At 45.2% G+C, this 22936-nt stretch overlaps 1 protein-coding gene across 1 annotated transcript; it reads left to right on the top strand.

The window, feature by feature from the left end:
• The first annotated feature begins 478 nt into the window (after nucleotides 1–478).
• On the top strand, nucleotides 479–22562 carry LGI3 (leucine rich repeat LGI family member 3). Its single transcript, XM_060787285.2, has 8 exons — nucleotides 479–1034; nucleotides 9098–9169; nucleotides 10026–10097; nucleotides 10565–10636; nucleotides 12723–12794; nucleotides 14940–15109; nucleotides 16589–16753; nucleotides 19360–22562. Exons 1-8 carry the CDS (start codon nucleotides 847–849, stop codon nucleotides 20175–20177), a joined length of 1629 nt encoding a protein of 542 aa, XP_060643268.2. The 5' UTR covers nucleotides 479–846; the 3' UTR covers nucleotides 20178–22562.
• Nucleotides 22563–22936: the final 374 nt, after the last annotated feature.

Genomic DNA, 22936 nt, shown 5'->3' with positions numbered 1-22936 from the left:
CTCAGCCTTCTCTTCTTCAGGCTAAACATTCCCAGCTCTTTAAGCTGCTCTTCATAGGGCTTGTTCTCCAGACCCTTGATCATTTGAGTCGCCCTCCTCTGGACACATTCCAGCTTGTCAATATCTCTCTTGAATTGTGGTGCCCAGAATTAGACACAATATTCCAGGTGTGGTCTAACCAAGGCAGAATAGAAGGGGGGCATGACTTCCCTGGATCTAGACACTATACTCCTATTGATTGGGTCCTCGAGTGGGTCACACTCTCTCAACCTCATAGAGAAGTAGGTAAAGGCAACAGAGAACTAGGTAAAGGGTCGCTCTAAGTCAGGAACGACACAGCAAGCAGGATTCAATGCTTGGAGCTCAGACCACACTCTCTTAGCCTGAAAAGAAAAAGCCCCCTGCAAAGAAACCCAATAGGGTCACCATAAGTCAGGAATAATGGCTCGAAAGCACACAGCAGTGAGGCATAATGCTTGGAGGGTCCTAATGCGCCTGAGCAGATGATGCCACATTGCTGGTGGGCTCAAGAGATGCCAGGCGTGGCTTTGTTTGCCTTTGGATGCCAATGGGAAGCCTCTCTCTGCCACCCCATCATCTGCTTTGGCACTGCCTTCTTTTCTTTCTTTCTCTCCCTCTTTCTCCCTCCCTCCTTCTTGTTCCTCCTCCGTCATCATGCAGAGCTGACAGCAACAGCAGCAGCAGCTGGGGAAGAACACGCACAGAGAGACAGATTGCAGGAGAAGAGCACCAAGCCAGCCGAGAAAGGGACCTGTCCTCCTGGGCTGCAGCATCTTCTCCTTTGGGGGGATATTGGGTACCGCTTTGTTGTCCTCCATCTCTGCCATGGCTTCCAGGCAGGTGCTGCTGCTTTGCTTCGTAGGCCTGGCTGGGCTTTGGGGGCCGGGGGCTCACTCTCGGAGGCCCCCCCGACCCCCTCCATGCCCACAGAGCTGCTCTTGCACCCGGGACACCGCCTTCTGCATCGACTCCAAAGCCATTCCCAAGAACCTGCCTCGGGATGTCATCTCTCTGTGAGTCTCTTTTAGCATCCTTTGCCAAAAAAAGGATGGAAAGTGCATCCTTTTTAGGAAAAGTGGGTCACTTCTCTATGCGGCGAAAGTCCAAGGTTAGCAGGGAGGGCTTGGTGCATCCCATATGATTTGTATTGTATTGATAGCTTATTGATGTTTTGTTTATTGATGTTTTGTTTATTGATGTATTGTGGGCTTGGTCTCATGTAAGCCGCACCGAGTCCCTTGGGGAGATGGTAGCGGGGTACAAATAACCATTATTATTATTATTATTATTATTATTATTATTATCCCTTGCACTTTCAGGTGGGTGACTGCAGGCATCATCCCATCCCAAGTGTGCTCGTCTCCAAAAGTTGTGTTGTCAAAGTTGTGTCGTAAATATGAATTTTCTCACCTAGAATGCTAACAGGACCTTACAACATATTTACATAGTGCAGATGGTTTCCGATGGATGGCGGACAAAAAGGAACAGGCAATATGTGATCAGGCCCGTTGGCACAGGGGTTCAGAAACGGAGTATAAGGTATTGTTGAAGGCTTTCATGGTCAGAACCACTAGGTTGTTGTCTGTTTGAGGCAAGTTGCAGTTGATTAGCATTGAATAGCCTGGTGGCGCAATGACTTAAACCACTGAGCTGCTGAACTTGCTGACTGAAAGGTTGGTGATTCGAATTTGCAGGATGGCGTGAGCTCCTGCTGGTAGCTCCAGCTTCTGCCAACCTAGCAAAGACCTCATAATCTCTGAGGATGCCTGCCATAGATGTGGGCGAAACGTCAGGAGAGAACACTTCTGGAACATGGCCAGACAGCCCAAAATACTTACAACAACCCAGTGGTTGTTGGAAGTTGGTGGGAGAAAGAACGCTTGTCTGTTTGAGGCAAGTTGCAATTGATTAGCATTGAATAGCCTGGTGGCGCAGTGAGTTAAACCGCTGAACTGCTAAACTTGCTGACTGAAAGGTTGGCAATTCGAATCTGCAGGATGGGGTGAGCTCCTGCTGGTAGCTCCAGCTTCTGCTACCCTACCAGAGACCTCATAACATCTGAGGATGCCTGCCATAGATGTGGGCGAAACATCAGGACAGAACGCTTCTGGAACATGGCCAGATAGCCCAAAAAACTTACAAGAGTTCTTTCTCCCACCTTGGCCATTATTACACACTTATACATACATACATACAAATAGGCAACAGGAGTCCCTGGATGGTGAAGCGGGTTAACCGCTGAGCTGCTGAACTTGCTGACATGAGTTCTTGGCATGACTGCATGGCCAGCATGACTACATGGAGCGCCGTTACCTTCCCGCCAAAGCGGTACCTATTGATCTACTCACATTTGCATGTTTATGAACTGCTAGGTGGGCAGTAGCTGGAGCTGATAGTGAGAGCTAGGAAAATGTGGTTTATATATCTGTGGAATTATGTCCAGGGTGGTAGAAAGAACTGTTGTCAGTTCGACATAGATGTGAATGTTGCAATTGGCCACCTTGATTAGCATGTAATGGCCTGGCAGTTTCAAGGTCTGGCTGATTCCTGCCTGGAGGAATCCTTTGTCGAGAGGTGACTGTCTTATCATAACCAATTCAAACTAGTTTGTGCCACAAAAACAAAATTTCTGGAATAGTTAGGTCACTGTGAATTTTTCAGGCTGCCTGGCCATGTTCCAGAAGCATTCTCTCCTGACATTTCACCCACATCTATGGCAGGCATCCTCAGAGGTTGTGAAGTCTGTTGGAAACTAGGCAAGTGGGGTTGATATCCTCAAAGGTTGAGGGTAGAACAACAACTTTCAAAGTAAGGACTGCACAATTAATCAGGAAATTGCACTTTCAAACCAGGAACAGAATATGTTTCAAATTTACATGCTGCTGCTGCTGTTGCTGTTGTTATCCTGCTCTTATATCTCAACTGAGATATTTTCAAAATGCAAACAATAACAAACACCCCAAAGGCCCCAGGTCCAATCCGATCTTGTGTGCTAAGCAGGGCTGGCCCTGGTTGGGACTTGGATGGGAGACCGCCAATGAATTGAAGGCACTGAACACTGTATTGTGAGTCTTCAATGCCTAAGAAAACCCTATTAAATTCATGGCATGGGCCTAAATGCCTCAAAGGCATCCAGTTCACTCTAATCTTGGATGCTAAGCAGGGTTAGCCCTGGCTAGGACTTGGATGGGAGACCGCCAATGCATTGAAGGAACCAAAGTCAGAGGTAAAGCCACCTCTGAGTTTCCTTTCCCTATGGAAACACTCTTAAATTCATAGAGTATCCATAAGCCAACAGGCATATATGCAAGCCATAGGCCTAATACCAGTCTGAACTTGGATGCTAGGTAGGTTCAGACTTGGTTAGTATTTGGATGGGAGACTGGCAATGAATCAAAGGTACCAGAGCTGTATTTCGGGTGATGGAACTGGCAGAAGTGCCTCTGAGAATGCATCTACACTGTGGAGTTAATGCAGTTTGACACCCTTTGAACTTTTTTTGTCGTGTCAGGAGCAACTTGAGAAACTGCAAGCCACTTCTGGTGTGAGAGAATTGGCCATCTGCAAAGACATTGCCCAGGGGACGCCCTGATGTTTTGATGTTTTAAAATCCCTGTGGGAGGCTTCCCTCATGTCCCCGCATGGGGAGCTGGAGCTGATAGAGGGAGCTCATCCGCGCTCTCCCTGGATTCGAACCTGCGACCTGTCGGTCTTCAGTCCTGCCGGCACAGGGGTTTAACCCACTGTGCCACCGGGGGCTCTGCTCTGGCTCTATGGCATGGAATCCTGGGAGTTGTAGTATGGCAAGATATTGGATGTACGGGCCCTGTTGCATTAATGTGGTTTAGTATCACCGAGGCGAATGGAAGTTGTAGTTCGCCTGCCCCCCTTGGCAGGAAAGGCGACAGATCTTGCCAAACTACAACTCTAAGGACTCCCAGGACTTCATCGCCTTGAGCCACAACAGTTGAAAAAGTATTCATGCTGACCGCTTATTCCCAGTTTGCAGGCGGCTTGCTGGCATCTCCCCAGTTCTTCCTCCGAGGCCCGCATTGATTTGTTTAAGTGGTTTTGCAAGCAGCTGCCATTAATCACAGCAGAGCACTTTAAATACATCCTTCTCTGCCCAGGGACCGTGCAAAAGTTATAACACTGAGTTCGAATCTAGTCGAGGCAGCAGAAAAAAGAGAAAGACATAGCAATATGGCAGAATGGGCATTGGCAGTGAGCCGTTGCATACAAATAGGGATTGTAATGAGACATTATTATTATTATTATTATTATTAATAATAATAATAATAATATATTAATTATTTCGATAATCAGCTTCTAATCCTATAAAAGTACAGAGAGGGCTATTTAGAAAAAGAGGAGAGAGAAAGAGAACTCGGTGTGACAGTGGTACATAGCATAAAAATTTATTTATCGTGTCAGGAGCAACCAGACATTTGTATTACATTTTAACAAAACAAACAAACAGACAGACAAAACACAAAGTTTGCAAGCTTGGTAGTTGATTAAATGTCCTTTGACCAGTATCTGGCCACTTGGAGTGCCTCTGGTGTTGCCGCAAGGAGGTCCTCCATTGTGTATGTGGCAGGGCTCAGGTTGCATTGCAGCAGGTGGTCTGTGGTTTGCTCCTCTCCACACTCGCATGTCGTGGATTCCATTTTGTAGCCCCATTTCTGAAGGTTGGCTCTGCATCTCATGGTGCCAGAGCGCAGTCTGTTCAGCGTCTTCCAAGTCGCCCAGTCCTCTGTGTGCCCAGGGGGGAGTCTCTCATTTGGTATCAGCCATTGATTGAGGTTCTGGGTTTGAGCCTGCCACTTTTGGACTCTTGCTTGCTGAGGTGTTCCAACGAGTGTCTCTGTAGATCTTAGAAAACTATTTCTTGATTTAAGTCATTGACGTGCTGGCTGATACCCAAACAGGGGATGAGCTGGAGATGTTACTGCCTTGGTCCTTTCACTATTGGCTGCTACTTCCCAGCGGATGTCAGGTGGTGCAATACTGGCTAGACAGTGTAGTTTCACCAGTGGTGTAGGGCCAGACACCCTGTGATATAAAAATAAAATGTAATGAGATGAGTTTGCTTTGGACAAATGTTCGACAGTGGCACTGAAGAAGGGCAAAATCATTGAAAGGAGGGCATAAATATGCCCAATGGCTAAGCAATCAAGTGTCACCAGCCAGAGGCCTATAAATATCTGTGCATACTACAGCTGGACAACATCAAACATGGACATGTGAAAACTGTGGTCAGCAAAGAATACATTCAAAGAGTCAGAAAAATTCTCAAAAGCAAGCTCAATGGAGGCAATACCATCAAGGCCATAAATACCTGGGCCATACCTGTCATAAGATATACTGTTGACATCATAAACTGGACGCAGGCAGAACTGGACAATTTGGACAGAAAAACACAAAAACTCATGACCCTTCATAACTCATTACATCTTCGCGGTGATGTTGACCGGCTCTATCTGCTGAGAAGGTCTGGTGGCAGAGGACTTTTACAAGTCAAACAAGCAGTTGAAGAAGAAAAACACACTCTAGCATAATATGTAAAGGAAAGCCAAGAACCTGCTTTAATTGAAGTCAATAATCGGAAATTTCTCAAAGCACAGCAGACCAAGAATCAGTACAAGAAAACTGCACTACAAACCAGAGCTGAGAGCTGGCACCACAAAGCATGGCATGGGCAGTTCCTTGACAAAACTGAAGGAAAAGTTGACCAGGAAAAGACCTGGTGATGGTGCACGAATGGAGCACTGAAGAAGGAGACAGAAGGCCTGATTCTTGCAGCGCAGGAGCAAGCCATCAGAACCAATGCCATTAAGGCCAGGATTGAAAAACCAGCTGATGACCCAAAATGCAGTCTGTGCAAGGAAGCTGATGAAACCATTTATCATATAATAATAATAATAATAATAAAAATAATAATAATAATCATCATCATCATCCTCATCATCATCATCCTCATCATCTTTATTTATATCCCGCCACCATCTCCCCGATGGGGACTCGGAGCAGCTTACATGAGGCCAAGCCCAAACAACAATTACAATAAAGAAAAACTGAAAACGCAAACCGAAAACACAAACAATAAACAACAACATCATAGTTACATAAAACACGCGAATACATAACAATGTAAAAATTACAATAAGCACAATGTAAAAATTACAATAAGCCCAAGGACAATGACAATGGGCGGGCTACATGTAATATAATAATGGAGCCCCTGGTGGCGCAGTGGGTTAAACCCCTGTGCCGGCAGTGCTGAAGACCGACAGGTCGCAGGTTCGAATCCGGGGAGAGGCGGATGAGCTCCCTCTATTAGCTCCAGCTCCTCATACGGGGACATGAGAGAAGCCTCCCACAAGGATGATAAAAACATCAAATCGTCCGGGTGTCCCCTGGGCAACGTCCTTGCAGACGGCCAATTCTCTCACACCAGAAGCGACTTGCAGTTTCTCAAGTTGCTCCTGACACGACAAAAAAAATGTAATGATTAAAAGACAAACAGATTAAAACTAATTAAAAACTCGGTGAGATAAAAGAGAAGCAGGTTATTAGCGGAGGCGGGCTCATTATAGCGGGAGTTGTGGAATCAGGCTTTCCCACGAGGGGACGTATACTCCAATGACAGAACATTGAGGCTGAGCAATAATGTGAAATTGTATACCTACTCACCAAAGGCGCAGCTGCTGCAAGAAAATCGCGCAGACAGACTACAAACAGAGGTACAACTCTGTGACCCAGATGATTAACTGGAACTTATGTCACAAGTACCTCCTGCCAGTAGTAAAGAATTGGTGAGATTATAAACCTGCAAAGGTTGTGGAAAATGAACACGCAAAAAACTGTGGGACTTTGAAATCCAGACTAAAAAAAGTTTTGGAACACAATACACCAGACATCATGATTGTGGAAAAGAAAAAAGTTTGGATTATTGATGTCGCCATACCAGGTGACAGTCACATTGAGGAAAAACAACAGGAAAAACTCAACCGTGATCAGGACCTCAACACTGAACAGCAAAGGCTTTGGCATAAACCAGTGCAGGTGGTCTCAGTGGTCATCGGCACACTGGTGCAGTGCCAAAAGATCTCAGCCAGGATTTGGAAACAATAAACATTGACAAAATCACCATCTGTCAACTGCAAAAGGCCACCTGATTTGGATCTGCGCGTATAATTCGAAAATACATCACACAGTTCTAGAAGCTTGGGAAGTGTTCAACTTGTGATTTTGTGATACGAAATCCAGCATATAGATCTTGTTTGCTGTGTTTTTGTGTCAGTAAAATAATAATAATGATGTAATCAGTCCCTAATTATGTCATATTTATTGTGACTTGCCTCCAGTCCCCTGTGCCGGCAGGACTGAAGACCGACAGGTTGCAGGTTCGAATCCGGGGAGAGGCGGATGAGCTCTCTCTATCAGCTCCAGCTCCTCATGCGGGGACATGAGAAGCCTCCCACAAGGATGATAAAAACATCCAATCATCCAGGCATCCCCTGGGCAACGTCCTTGCAGACGGCCAATTCTCTCACACCAGAAGTGACGTGCAGTTTCTCAAGTCGCTCCTGACACGACAAAACAAAACAAAACAAAACAAAACAAAACAAAACAAAACAAAAAACCCAGAAAGAAACAATTATACTACATATGAGGAGCATTCATCAAATATTTCCCTTGACCCACTTCTATTTTAGGATGCTGAAACTGCACGTATGCAACGATATAAGTCTCTATAGGTTATGTGCCAATTCATAACTCAGAACTGAGAACAGTCTTGATGTGACAGGTGCTGAAGTGGGACGATGAGACGAAAGAGGTTTCTGGTGATGATTCCCCATCAAATGATGGATTCAAGAACTGGCCTCCTCCATTCCAGTGTGGTCAGACTTTGGTGCAAACAACTGCAATTCCAGGGTGACCCCACTCTGCTCTTGATTGACACACCATCCCTCAAGTGGAGGTCACCATTTTGGAAAATCGCCGTGTAACCATTCGCCTCTTAACCCAAAATGTCAAGATGGAAAAAACCACCCAAGACCATCTTCACCTGCATAAGGTATCCTCTCACTGGGTCCCCTGGCTGCTCACACCTTTCCAGAAGCAGGAACAAGTCAAGTGCTCTTGACAATGATGTGCCAACAGACTGGGTGAAAGCTAGGTCCATCACTTTGATCCTGAGACTAAAGTCCAGTCGATGCAATGGAAGCATCGTGACTCACTGCCTGCAAAGAAGGCACGTGCCCAGCTCTCGGCAGGCAAGGTCATGCTCACAGTATTTTGGGACCAGCACAGAGTAGTAGTGATGGGTTTCCTAGCAAAGGGCACCATGATCACTGGGGTAGACTAGGCTTTACAGCTGCGGAAATTGCGGGAGGCCACAAAAGCAAGAGATAGATTTGGCATGCTCACCAAAGGTGTCCGCCTTCTGCAAGACAATGCACCAGTTCCCAACTCCTCTGTTGCCCAAATGGAAGAAGCATGCTCCTCTGGCTTTGGAATTCTCCTGTATCTCCCTTTTTCATCCAACCTCGCACCATCGGACTTCCACCTTTTTCCAACAAGGAAGTTGTTGGAAAGTTGAAGGGCAAGCATTTCTTAGGTGACGAGACTCTGATTTCCGAAGTCACAACATGGCTTTTGGAGCAACCTGCCGACTTCTACAAGTGAGTTGTTGACAGTTGCTTAAAGAGAGGGGAGAAGTGTGTGTCCCTGGGTGTCACCGATGGAGAGAAGGACTCAGAACTGGACCAAGGTTCATTGCTCTCAGTCCACAGGAAGGGGATCTGGGGAAATCTTTCATGAATGCCCCTTGTATAAGGATGATGTGAGGATTTTTGTAATGCCCACTTTTACCCAGGCTGGCTGGGGATGCTGGGACATGCAATGCATCGCATAGATAGAGGGTCAAATAGGTCCTTCTTCTTTGCACTAAATGTAAGCAAGCGTCCCTTTAATGTTTACGTTTCATCTTCCTTCATCTTGAAATTTAAGCCCTTTGCAGTCAGATCATCTCTGAGCATCTCCTTTTTCTTGTTTTTCTCTTTTGCAGGACTCTGATCAATGCACAGTTCAGCGAAATCAAAGAAGCTTCCTTTGCTCACCTCCCGTTCCTGCAGTTTCTGTACGTCTGGAAAAATGGTGATGTCCCCAATTGACTCCTGTTTTGTCCTGGTTGGAAAAAGCTTTGCCAAATGAGTTTTACCTTTTGAAACAGGCGCTGGATCGCCATCTGTTGAGGCTGCTTTGATGGTGGTTTTCCTGCATGAAGGCAGAAGGGTGGGGGTTGGACTGCATGGTCTTTAGAGATCCCTTCCAACTCTACGATTCTGTGATTCCAGGGTTTTTCAATTACAACTCCCAGCATCCTGGTAATTCGGATTTTTTTTTGTTGTGTCAAGAACGACTTGAGAAACTGCAAGTCGCTTTTGGTGTGAGAGAATTGGCCGTCTGCAAGGATGTTGCCCAGTGGACGCCTGGATGATTTGATGTTTTTATTATCCTTGTGGGAGGTTTCTCTCATGTCCCCGCATGAGGAGCTGGAGCTGATAGAGGGAGCTCATCCGCCTCTCCCCGGATTCAAACCTGTGACCTGTCAGTTTTCAGTCCTGCTGGCATAGGGGTTTAACCCACTGAACCACCGGGGGCTCCTGGCAATTTGGATGATGGGATGTGTAATCTCTCTCTAGCTCCAGGAAGCATCAGAGCCGTACTACAGAGCACTCCCTGGAACTAGAGCCCTCCCCAAAATACAAATCCCAGGGCATCTTGGAAGTGGTGTTGCATTGCTTTGGATATGAATATTTTCAATCTGCTTTTACGGATTTTAACTGTGATTTTGAAAAATACCAAAAATTCTGTTTTAACAAAATAATAATACCATAATAATAATATCCACTGATATGTTTTCCACCTTGGCCCTAACTGATCCATCCCTGTGAGTCTCCCATCTCCAATCCTTTCTCTGTTTTCCTTTGCAGGTTGCTGAACTCCAACAAATTTGCCATGATCCGGGACAATGCCTTTGTGGGGCTGTCGCACCTGCAATACCTGTACGATGCATGTGTTTTGTTTTGGGGGGGGGGGTGGAGACCCCACTATGAGTGCCAATGGGAGAATAGCTGGTGGATAGAGACTCTATTTGTAATAGCTATAGAAATATTAGCTAATAGTATCTGAAATAACACGAATTGGATAGGTTATAAAATAGAGAAGGAAGGAATAGAGAAGGAAGAGATAATATTAAATCTCTTTGCAGATGATGCTGTTATTATTACAAGTCAACCATTATTTATGGTAGTGTTTCTCTACCATCCTAATGCCACAACCTCTTAATACAGTTCCTCATGTTGTGGTGACCCCCAACCACAACATTATTTTCGTTGCTACTTCATAACTGTCATTTTGCTACTATAGTGAACCGTAATGTAAATATCTGATAACCAGGAACTGAAAATGTTTCGAATTTTGTTACATAGTGTTAGTGCTCAAAAATAAAAATCCCATTCTTCCTCCTCAGGTTCATCGAGAACAATGAAATCCAGGCCTTGTCGAAAGGCACCTTTCGTGGGCTCAAATCGCTGACGCACCTGTGAGTCATAAGAACAGGAACCCTAATAATAATAATAATAATAATAATAAATAATAATAATAATAAATAGGAAGTGTCCTTACCTACTTTACTTACTTAGGCGATCCCTCGTAGCTTGAGGATGATGGTCTTCCAGATGTGGTGTCTTGGTAGTGGGTCCATAGGTGGCTATGGAGCCCTATTCTTGATCTGCCTGTTTTCCACAGTGAGGACATCGGTCTCCAGGTGGAAGGCGATACCAGTCAGGATTGGCTTGACGCGCTGTCTTCCTCTTGGCATGTTTCTTCCTTTTGCCCTCCATTCATGCCTCTTCAAATTCTGCAGCACTGCTGGTCACAGCTGACCTCCAGTTAGAGCGCTCAAGAGCCAGGGCTTCCCATTTCTCGGTGTCTATGCCACCATTTTTAAGGTTGGGTTGTTGTAGTTCCAACAGACCTCCCTACCTCTGAGGATGCTTGCCATAGATGCAGGCGAAATGTCAGGAGAGAATGCCTCTAGAACATGGCCATATAGCCCAAAAAAACCTACAACAATCCAGTGATTCTGGCCATGAAAGCCTTCAACAATACGTTTTTAAGGTTGGCTTTAAGACCATCTTTCGATTTCTTTTCCTGTCCAACAACATTCTGTTTCCTGTTTTTGAGTTCAGAGTAGAGTAACTGTATCCAGCGTGTGATCAAATACAAAAGCCAGCATAGTCATCTTGTTTGCTGTGTACTGATCTTGTTATGTGATCTAAACAACAACAAAAACAAAACCAAGAAATATGTCAAAGTATGTATGTTGATCTGTTGATACCACCCTCTGTGATGTCACTGGATTAGCTGTTGCATGTGGGGAAGGAAGGAAAGAAGGAAAGAGATGAAAAGGAAAAGAAGGGAAGGGAAGGGAGGGGGAAAGAAAAATAAGAGAAGAAAGAGTGAAGGGAAGGAAAGATAGGAAGGGAAGAAGGAAGAAAGAGAAAGAAAAGAAGAGAATGGGAAGGAAGGAAGGAAGGAAGGAAGGAAGGAATATGATGAAAAGAAAAAGGAAGGAATAAAAAGGGGGAGAACTATGAGGGGAGGGGAGGAAAGATGGGAAGGGAAAGGAAGAGAAGGAAGGAAGAGAAAGGAAAGAAGAGAATGGGAAGGAAGGAAGGAGAGGAAGGAAGGAAGGAAGGAGATGAAGGTGAGGAAAAGAAAAAGGAAGGAATAAAAAGGGGAAAACTGTGAGGGGAGGGAAGGAAAGACAGGAAGAGAAAAGAAGGAAGGAAGCTGAGGAAAAAGAAAAGGGAGTGAAGGAAAAGGGGAAAAACTATGAGAGGAGGGAAGGAAAGATGGGAAGGCAAGAAGGAATGGAAGAAGGAAGGAAGAGAATGGAAAGGAAAGAAGGAAAGAAAGAAAAGGAAAAGAAGGGAAGGGAAGGGAGGGCGGAAATAAAAAGGAGGGAAGAAAGAGAAAAGGAAGGTGGAAAACTATGAAGGGAGAGAAGGAAAGACAGGAAAGCAAAGGAAAGAAAGAAGGGAAAGGAAGGAAGGAAGTCAAAGAAAAAGGGAGGGAGATGTATGAAGGAAATGGAAGGAAGGAAGGAGAGGAAAAGAAAAGGGAGGGAAGGAAAAGGGGAAACACTATGAGAGGCGGGAAGTAAAGATGGGAAGGCAAGAAGGAATGGAAAGGAAAGAAGGAAAGAGAGAAAGGGAAAAGAAGGGAAGAAAAGGGAGGGGGAAAACTATGGAGAGAAGGAAAGATGGGAGGGCAAAGGAAAGAAAGAAGGGAAAGGAAGGAAGGAAGGAAGTCAAAGAAAAAGGGAGGGAGGTGTATGAAGAAAAGGGAAGGAAGGAAGGAAGTAAGTAAGTAAGGAAGGCAGGAAGGAAGGAGAGGGGAAGTGTATGAGGGAAAAGGAGGAAGGAAGGAAAGCAGCAAGAGAGCCTGTCCATAAAATGCTCCTCCTTGCTGGTGAAAAAGCACTCCTTTCAAAACCTCAAATGCAAAAGAAAGAGAAGACAGTTGTTTGGTGCAACATCTGGAACATTCACCTCAGGGGGCTTTATGGGTGCAGATGTGCACCTTTCCCTAACATCTAACATTTCTTTCTGATTGTGTTCCAGGTCTTTGGCCAACAACAACCTGCAGACGTTGCCCAGGGATCTCTTGAAGCCCTTGGAAATCCTCAGCGACCTGTAAGCTTTCTTATTTCTTCATTGAAGAGGATGACTGTGATTTGCTTTATTTTCAACTGATATAGGGACTCCTCAAGGTGCATCGATACTGTAGAACAAGCATGGGTAAACGTTGGCCCGCCAGGTGTTTTGGACTTTAACTACCACAATTCCGAACAGCTTAATGGTTGTTACACTATGTAACAAAATGTGAAAAATGTTCTGTTCCTGGCTTAAAAGTGTTATTTCCTATTTAATTGTGCTGTCCTTGCTTTGAAAGGAGTTGTTCAACTCCAGAAACTTTGTTTTTGTGAGCGCCATGAACATGTCTCCCAATCCCTGCCAATGTCCTCCCCAAACACCATACTGCCCAACACTCAAGGAATGCTTTCATTCAGGGACCATTTCATCCTAGATGTTCTGTTTTTCCTCCAGAATGGACATCTCAGGGTTCCTTTCTCTCTCCAAATTTGCATGACCCCGCCCACTGCCTCTCTCTTAACCCTTTCCTACCCATTTCTATAGCACACAGAGAATAGGAATTGATCAGTAACAACTGAATATGCTGCAATGGTTTGTGGGAATGGATATTGATTTTGGGAGTTGTAGTTCATCTGCATCCAGCAATACTGTGACCCCCACCAACAATGGACTGGGACCACACTTGGCACACAGAGCCCTCATGACCAGCAAAAAAATACTGGAGGTCTTTGGGGAAAATTCTCCTTGATTTGGGGGTGTTGTAGTTCACATACATCCAGAGAGCACAATGAACCCAAACACTGATGGATCTGGAACAAACTTGAAGCCAGGGGCGGCTCAACCCGTTACGCAAAGTAAGCATTCGCAGTATAGTTGATTTTGCCCAGGGGCGCTCTTGAGGCGCTCTTGGGGAAAAATAGACTTTGACATATGTGAGTTGTAGTTACTGGGATGTATAGTTCACCTACAATCAAAGAGCATTCTCAACTCCACCAATGATGGAATTGAACCAAATATGGCACACAGAACCCCCATGATGAACAGAAAAAATATATATCAATGATTGGTTGGGAGGGTGGTGGCGGTGGTGGTGGTGGGGGGGGGGGGGGTTGGCAGGTGCCAAAATACGGTTTGCTTACCTTTTGAAAATTACCTAGGGCTGCCTCTGCTTGACGCATAGACCTGATGTGCCAAAAATTGGTAACTGGAAGGGTTTGGGAAGGGAGAGGGGAACTGACCTTCTTTTCTGGGAGTTGTAGTTCACCTACAACCAGAGAAACAGTGATCTCCACTGATGATAGACCGGGACCAAACTTGGCACACAGAACCTCCATGACTAACTCAATCTACTGGATGGGTTGGACGAGACTGACTTCTCATAGTGGGAGTTGTAGTTTACCCTGCAGCCAGAGAGCAGACCAAACCCCATTGATGATCCATCTAGCGCAAAGTCACCCAACATAACAAACTTTAAATACTGATCGAGTTTTTCAGGGTTAACCTGAGTTGTGAGTTGCAGTTCACCCACAACCTTATGCATTTTGGACAATTTTAAAATTGACTTTTTCAAATAACCTGGGCAATGCCGGGTACTTGAGCTAGTATGTAATAATAATAATAATAATAATAATAATAATAATAATAATAATATCTCTTTGTTGAGTCTCAACCAGTTCAACGTAGTTTGTGGCAGCCACAAAAACAAAGTTCCTGGAGTAGAACAACAACTTTCTCATAATACTACTACTAATAATAATAACAATAATAACAAAAATATTTATTTATACCCCGCCACCATCTCTCCGAATGGGACTCGGGGCAGCTAACATGAGGCCAAGCCCAAAATTACAGTATAGCAAAATAAAATACAAGAAGCAAAAATACCATCAAAATAAACACATGAAATAACAAAATAAAATAGTTTCAAAATAACATGATAGAGAAATAGAACACAGCGGGCAGGCCAAATGTACTAGAAATAAAATCGATAAAATTGATAAAACCCTGGACGAGATATGTAGAATGTGTTTCTGAGGGAGGAACACAAAAGGACCGGAACAGTAGAGTTAGGCCTTCATTAAGGGCGGGGGGGAAAGTGCCTCATGAGGACAGAGCAGTAGTTGGAACTACATATGGAGAATATATTCACTTGCCGAATGACTCTGTGTTTCCTGCCTCCCACAGAGACCTGCGTGGCAATGCCCTGACCTGTGACTGCAACATCAAGTGGCTGGTGGAGTGGATGGAGAGCACTAACACCAGCGTCCCTGCCCTCTTCTGTGGTGGGCCTCCTCGGTATCAAGGCCAGAAGATCCGGGAGCTGCCCCTCAAGGACTTCGATTGTGTCACTACTGGTCAGGATTTCTGCTATTGGCAAAAAACCCTTGCAAATGGGATTGTAAACTGGGAAGTGGGAGGAGGAAGCAGTGCAGGTTGACTCAAAGGATCAAGGGTCTGGAGAACAAGCTCCTATGAGGAGCAGGTTCAAGAGCTGGCCATGTTTAGCCTGCAGAAGAGAAGGCTGAGAGCAGACATGAGGAGAGCCAGGGATAAGTAGGTGAAGGGAAATCATAGGGAGGAGGGAGCAGGCTTGTTTTTTGCTATCCTGGAAGCTAGGACATGGAACAATGGCTTTGAACTACAGGAAAGAAAGGAGATTCTACCTGAACATGAGGAAGAACTTCCTGACTGTGAGAGCTGTTCAGCAGTGGAACTCTCTACCCCAAAGTGTGGTGGAGGCTCCTTCTTTGGAGGCTTTTAAGCAGAGGCTGGATGGTCATCTGTCAGGGGTGTTTTGAATGTTATCGCCCTGCTTTTTGGAAGAAAGGAGTTGGAGTGGATGACCCATGAGGTCTCTTCCAACACTAGGATTCTAGGATTCTCACAGCTGAGTTTCCTTTGTTTATCTTTCAGTCTCTTGAAACACCTGATTTATCTCTGTTTCACACTATCTCTTCTGATCTGTAAATGCTGGGTTATCTGTAATCACCCTATCTCCTCCAACTCCAGGATTCTGAGATTCTTATATGGCACATTTCTTGCTGCTGTTGTCCAAATTGTAATATGTAGGTTGTTTTTCCAGCCAAAACTTGTGGACTCCATCAATTCTGGGCTGATGTTAATTTTCCTTCTTAAGCAAGGTGCATTGTGTTTGCTTCTTAACTTAAAGACCCATTGTCTTTGACCATGTAAACATGTTGTTTTCCACCCAAGCGTTAATCATTGTCTCGAGTTATGTCAGCAGTTCATCAGTTTGGCCCTTTAGGAACCATTTTTTATTATTTACCTTATTTTTATACTATCCTGTCTCCTCCATCTCCAGGATTCTATGATTCTTATATGGCACATTTCTTGCTGCTGTTGTCCAAATTGTAATATGTAGGTTGTTTTTCCAGCCAAAACTTGTGGACTCCATCAAATCTGGACTGTTGTTAATTTTCCTTCTTAATCAAGGTGCATTGTGTTTGCTTCTTTAACTTAAAGATTCATTGTCTTTGACCATGTAAACATGTTGTTTTCCACACAAGAGTTAATCATTGTCTCAGGTCATGTCAGCAGTTCAGTAGTTTGGCCCTTTATGAATTCTTCACCTCCTTTTGTAGTTTTCCAGACCTCAATTTTAAGATGGTGTTTTCAGATTTTGCCAGGCTCCATTCATACATACATTCAATCCACACATGGTATTGATCAGAAAGAGTCTCTCCAAGGTTCCTAGGCCAGATGCAGGATCTTGTGCTTAAAGCTCTTTGGGAGAACCCAGTCTTTAGCCATTTGGGCAATGATCTCAACTTGTCTGAGTGCACTATGTCTCTCTCTGACTCTTTCTGGCCCAGATTTCGTGGTGCATCAGGTGCTGCCATTCCAGTCGGTGTCTGCAGAACCCTTTCTCTATGCCAGCGACCTCTATGTGGCCTTGGCCCAGCCCAGCTCCAGCAGCTGTGCCATCCTCAAGTGGGACTACGTTGAACGCAAGTTCCGGGATTTTGACCGCATCCCTGGTAAGGACCTGCCATCCAGTACAGGCCGTCCTCCCCCCCCCCCCCCCGTTACAAACATTCAACTTACAAACAAACCACAGAGGTGTTAACTCTTCCCTGTGCCAACCAAAGGTTATCTATTTCTCCATCTATCTGTATATTTGCCTGGAGCTACACTTAAAAAATGTCTCTGTTCTGACTCACAATCAAATTCAACTTTAAGAACAACCTACAAAACCTCTCTTGTTCATAACTTGGGGCCTTCCTGTCTCACAGAAAGAAGGGGGCTGGGCTGGATGGCCTTTGTGGGTCCCTTTCAAACCTATGATATTATATCTGTCTCAGATAGATAGATAGATAGATAGATAGATAGATAGATGGATGGATAGCCACTCTGAGTCCCTCAATGAAGGAGGTGATGGGATATAAAACAAAGTCAATAAATGAATTGATAGATGGGGAACAACCAATCTGTATAAATAAAAATGTAAATGTCTGTTTGTGAGTGACCTCATAACTCAAACAATATTTTACTTATTGCTTCAAAATTGGGACACAATGTAGCAATCGAACAGATGAAGGTTTTAAAATTATCAAAACCCAACTACAATACAGATGTCACACCTGAGACAGGTAAAAATATGTCATGTTTCAAAACAGCACCATCTGCTGGTCACCCAGGCAACTGCTAAAGTTCTAAACCTTATATCTCCTGTGCTTAGCATTGCCCCCTTCCCTCCCCACTCCATGCTCGCTCATTGGCTGAAGGGGAACACTGCCACCTTACTCACTGATTGGCACTCTCTGCAAGTGGCGGTTGCCACGCCAATGGGAAGGAAAGGAGGAGGAGGGCAGGGATGCCAAAGGCCTTTTGGAAGGGACTCAATGGAGAAGGCCGAGGAGGCGGTCTGCAAGGCTGTGGTGAGAGAGGGGCCTTGGGAAGGCTGGGGGAGGCAGACCAGGCAAGAAGACACCAATAAAGCCCTCCAGGCAGATGACCAGCCAGCCATAGATAGGATAGAATCGCACGCACACATACCACAGGTATCACAGATCTGGAAAAGACCCCGAGGCCATCCATTCCAACCCTCTTCTACCATGCAAGAGGACACCATCAAAGCCCTCCAGGCAGATGGCCAGCCAGCCATAGAAATGAAAAACCATCCACCCCCCCCCCACACATTTACACACATATGCATACACATAAATGGGACATACACAAACATATACATACACATACATGCCTCCCCCAGCCTTGGGAAGGCTGGGGGAGGCAGGCCAGGCAAGAAGACACCAATAAAGCCCTCCAGGCAGATGGCCAGCCAGCCATAAATAGGATAGAATCACATGCCCACACACCACAGGTATCATACATCTGGAAGAGCTCCCCAAGACGATCCAGTCCAACCCTCTTTTAACATGCAAGAAGATACCATCAAAGCCCTCCATACAGAGGACCAGGCAGCCATAGATATGATAAACCATATATATCGATCTCTACATCTGCACAGACAATAGAACAGCAGAAAATATGTTTACCCACAAGCATTACAAAATTACATATATTAGAGTCCAGCGCTTTCTCTTTTCTTTCTTTTCCATTTCACCACACAGGGACACAGCAAAACGTGGCCGGGTACAGCTAGTGTGATAATAATAAGTTAGATACTGTCCTAATTGCTGTTGTTGGTCTTGACTTGAGTAGACCTGTTGAACCAAGATTTATCTCCATGTTGACTGAACACTGAACAATTGTTCATACCAACTCCAGTTGGTATGAACCAACATGATGATATTGATGACGACAACAACAACAACAACAACAACAACAACATGTTGTTGTTGATGAGAATGAGGATGATAATAACATAAATACTGCTCCAAATCCTGCTGTTAGTCTTGATCTGAGTAGACACATTGAATCAAAAATATTTCCCTACAGGTTGACTGATGATTGAATAATGTGATGATGATGATGATGATGATGATGATGATGATGATGATAATAATAATAATAATATAGATGCTGCCCTAATCCCTGTTGTTGTTCTTGACTTGAGTAGACCTATTGAATTCAGGAGATTTATCTCCATGTTGATTGACCATTGAGTAATGAAATGGTCTACTCTAGTTGGGACCAACCAATGTGAAAATAATAATATAAACACTGCCCTTAATCCTGTTGTTGGTCTTGACTTGAGTAGACTAGTTGACTCAATGTTGACTGATCATTGAATGACTGACAGCAAATATATCTGTTAGATATAATTGGAGTGCAGTTCCCAGCAGTCTTGCCCATGGTGAGGGATGATGGGAAATGCAGTTCACAAGCATCTTGAGAATGTCATGATTTCTGACTTGAGTAGACTAGTTGATCCAATGTTGACTGATCATTGAACGATTGAATGGGTCTACTCTAGCTGGAATGAACTAACAGGACAGCAACCACTGTTAGATATAATTGAAGTGTAGTTCCCAACAGTCTTGCCAGTGGTGAGGGATGATGAGGAGTGTAGTTCACAAGCATCGGGAGAACTCCATGATTTCCTTTGCTATGTTAGCCCTGTAGGGCCAATAATGTTGGGTCTTTCCCCTCCTACGCTGATGCCTCTGTCTTTCCCCTCCAGCCCATTCGGCCGTCTACTGCAAGCCCATCGTGGCTGAATCCCAGCTCTATGTGGTGGTGGCCCAGCTCTTTGGGGGCTCCTACATCTACCGCTGGGACACCAACATAGACAAGTTCATCAAGATCCAGGACATCGACAGCCAGAAGATCCGCAAGCCCAATGACATTGAGGCCTTCCAGATCGAGGGCGAGTGGTTCTTCGTCATTGCTGACAGCTCCAAGGCTGGCTCCACCAGCCTCTACCGCTGGAACCAGAACGGCTTCTACCCACACCAGGATTTGCACTCGTGGCACCGGGACACGGATGTGGAGTATGTGGAGGTGGAGGGCAAGCCCCGGCTGATCATCTCCAGCAGCTCCCAGGCCCCCATCATCTACCAGTGGAACCGTGCCCAGAAGCAGTTTGTCCACCTTGGCGATGTGTCAGATGTGATGGATGTCCAGATGGTCAAGCACTTCCGGGTGAAGCGGGACAACTACCTGTGCCTCAGCCGCTACATTGGGGACTCCAAGGTGGTCAAGTGGGAGGGGCAGCGCTTCACGGAGGTGCAGACCCTTCCCTCCCGGGGATCCATGGTCATGGAGCCATTCCGAGTAGCCCAGCGCCAGTACATGGCCCTGGGCAGTGACTTCTCCTTCACCCACATCTACCTCTGGGAAGAAGAGAAGCAAAAGTTCTCCAAGTTCCAGGAGCTCTCCGTCCAAGCACCACGCGCTTTCCGCCCTGTGCCATTGGAGGACATGAATGTCCTGCTGGCCCCCAGCTTCAAGGGCAACACCTTGGTCTACAAGCACATTGTGGTAGACCTCAGCTTGTAGGCCAGGGGGAATGTAGTCTTTCCTCACCCACCACCACAGCTGCACTCCTCGTTTTTCCACGGAGGTGTCCTCCTGCCTAAGCACTGTAATTGCTTGGAGCAAAGCTGCTTACTCACTGTCCTGCCTGAATCCCTTCACCTCTACACTAGGGATGGACTACATGATGGGGCATCGGATGCCCAACACCCAACAAAACCAGGCACCTGATGCCCAGTACTTAATAATGGGGCACCTAATGCCTACACTCAGTAATGATGGGGTACTCAATGTTTGACACCCAACAACCATGGGGCATCTAATGCCTGCCACCCAATAGTGACACTTAATGGGCAACACACCACAATGATGGGGGACCTAATGCCCAATACCCAACAGTGATTGCACACCTAATGCCCGACACCCAACAATAATGGGTCACCTAATGCCCAACTCTCAATGACAACAGGGTGCTTAACGCCCAACACCCAACAATGATGGGAAATCCAATGCCCAACACCTAACAATGATGGGGAACCTAATGCCTGACACCCAACAATGATAGGGAACCCAATGCCTGACACCCAACAACAACAACAAGGTGCCTAATGCCCAAGATCTAACAATTATGGGGAACACAATGCCAAGACCTAACAATGATAGGTTACCTAATGCCAATACCCAACAATGATGGGGAATCCAATACCCAACACCCAACAATGATGGGTTACCTAATGTCCAATACAACAAGAGCAGGGTGCCTGTTGTTGCTGTTGTTGTTATGATGTTTATTTATATCCTGCTTTTTCTCTCCATAAGGAGTCAAAGCGGCTAACATTTAAAAAAATTACAATACAATTTAAAATATACAATATTAAAACAATATGATGGGGAACCCAATGCCCAAGATCTAACAATGACGGGCTACTTAATGCCCAAAACCCAAAAATGATTGGGCCCCAATGCTGACACTCAGCAATGATGGGTCACACCTAATACCCAACACTCAACAATAACAGGGCACCTAATGCCCAAGACCCAACAGTAATGGAACACTTTAATGCCTAAGACCCATCAACAATGGGGCACCTAATGCCCAAGATCCAACAATGATGGGTCATCAAATGCCAATATCCAACAACAATGGGTCACCCAGTGCCCAAGACCCACCAACAATGGGGCACCTAATGCCCAACACTCAACAATGATGGTTCACACCTAATATCCAACACTCAACAATAGCAGGGCACCTAATGCCCAAGACCCAACAGTAATGGAACACTTTGATGCCCGTGACCCATCAACAATGGGGCACCTAATGCCCAACACTCAACAATAATTGGTCACACCTAATACCCAACACTCAACAATAGCAGGGTGCTTAATGCCCAAAACTCAACAGTAATGAAACACTTTAATGCCCATGAGCCATCAACAATGGGGCAACTAATAACCAAGATCCAACAATGATGGGTCACCGAATGCTGATACCTAACAATGATGGGTCAGCCTATCCCCAATGAGACACCTAATGCCTGACACCCAACAATGATGGGGAACCCAATGCCCAAGACCCGTCAACAATGGGGCATCTAATGCCCAACACCCAACAATGATGGGAACTCAATGCCCAAGACCCAACAGTAAAGGAACACTTTAATGCCCAAGACCCATCAACAATGAGTCCCCTAATGCCCAAGATGCTGGGGAATGAGGAACTTGCAAACCTTCAAGAAAAGAGGTTTAGGATCTGACTGTATGGATTCAGCTCCATCTCAGCTGACCCCAGAGTCTCTGGGTACTAATGCCCAACACCCCAAAAGGATGGGCACCTGATCCCAACATGCACCAGCATTCCTCTCTATGAAAGGGACCCATGATGCCCTTCCTCTCCCTGTTGGCTTGGCTGTTTTTTGCAACACCTGCTCGACGCCCCTATATTTGTGCAATGCGGACTGCGTTTTCTGGACTGAACATCGTGCCCAAATTTGGGACTCCGGCGAGCCAAAACAAACTTGGATAAGTTACCTTTTCCCAAACTTGATGGTTGAGGAGTTTTTGGAAATACATAAAATTTCCAAAATCTCTGCTGAGATTTTGTTGGCCAGTTTGGACACCTGTTTTGGAGACAATAGCTTGGCACTTATTTTGAGAAGGGACACTTTTCGTCCTCTCGCTTTCACAGGGAATCGACACAAGACCACTGCGATGAAATGTCTTCTCCGCACCGACATCCTCTGTGTTTCATTTCAAACCTTCACAAAAACTAATTTTGGGAGACCTTTTCCAGGCACTGCCGTTTCCAAGGATCACCTTTTGATTTACTCTAAATATTTTTTCACTGACATCAACACATTATCAAAATAACCACTCAGTGGTATTTCAATAAAGAAGGGTAATTCATTCCTCTCTGTGTGTGCACATCAAATATAGTTTACATACTCAGTCTTCTCCCCAATTCAATGACTAAGTACATGGCTGAAGACCTATGACCTTATTATAGGTTTGTATCCATTTACCTAGTCAATGAGTAGGATTAAGTCCCATTGAACTCAGTAAAGGTTAATTTTCAGAAAACGCACGCAGGATTGCAAAAGCAGGAACATAGGTTGCTGTAAGTTTTTTCGGGCTATATGGCCATGTTTAGAAGCATTCTCTCCTGATGGCAAGCATCTTCAGAAGTAGTGAGGTCTGTTGGAGCTAGGAAAAAGGGGTTTATATATCTGTGGAATGACCAGTGTGGGACAAAGGATTCCTGTCTGTTGGAGCTAGGAGTGAATATA

Source organism: Anolis sagrei, chromosome 7 (genome assembly GCF_037176765.1).
Source record: "Anolis sagrei isolate rAnoSag1 chromosome 7, rAnoSag1.mat, whole genome shotgun sequence".
Classification (NCBI taxonomy): domain Eukaryota; kingdom Metazoa; phylum Chordata; class Lepidosauria; order Squamata; family Dactyloidae; genus Anolis; species Anolis sagrei.
Note: the sequence above shows the minus strand (reverse complement) of the source record. Positions and strands in the feature narration are given on the sequence as shown.

Coding starts and splice junctions, on each gene's coding strand:
- LGI3 (XM_060787285.2), top strand. CDS start 847: ATGGCTTCCAGGCAGGTGCTGCTGCTTTGCTTCGTAGGCCTGGCTGGG. Junction 9,170..10,025: donor CTCCCGTTCCTGCAGTTTCT/GTACGTCTGGAA, acceptor TTTCCTTTGCAG/GTTGCTGAACTCCAACAAAT. Junction 16,754..19,359: donor GGATTTTGACCGCATCCCTG/GTAAGGACCTGC, acceptor TTTCCCCTCCAG/CCCATTCGGCCGTCTACTGC.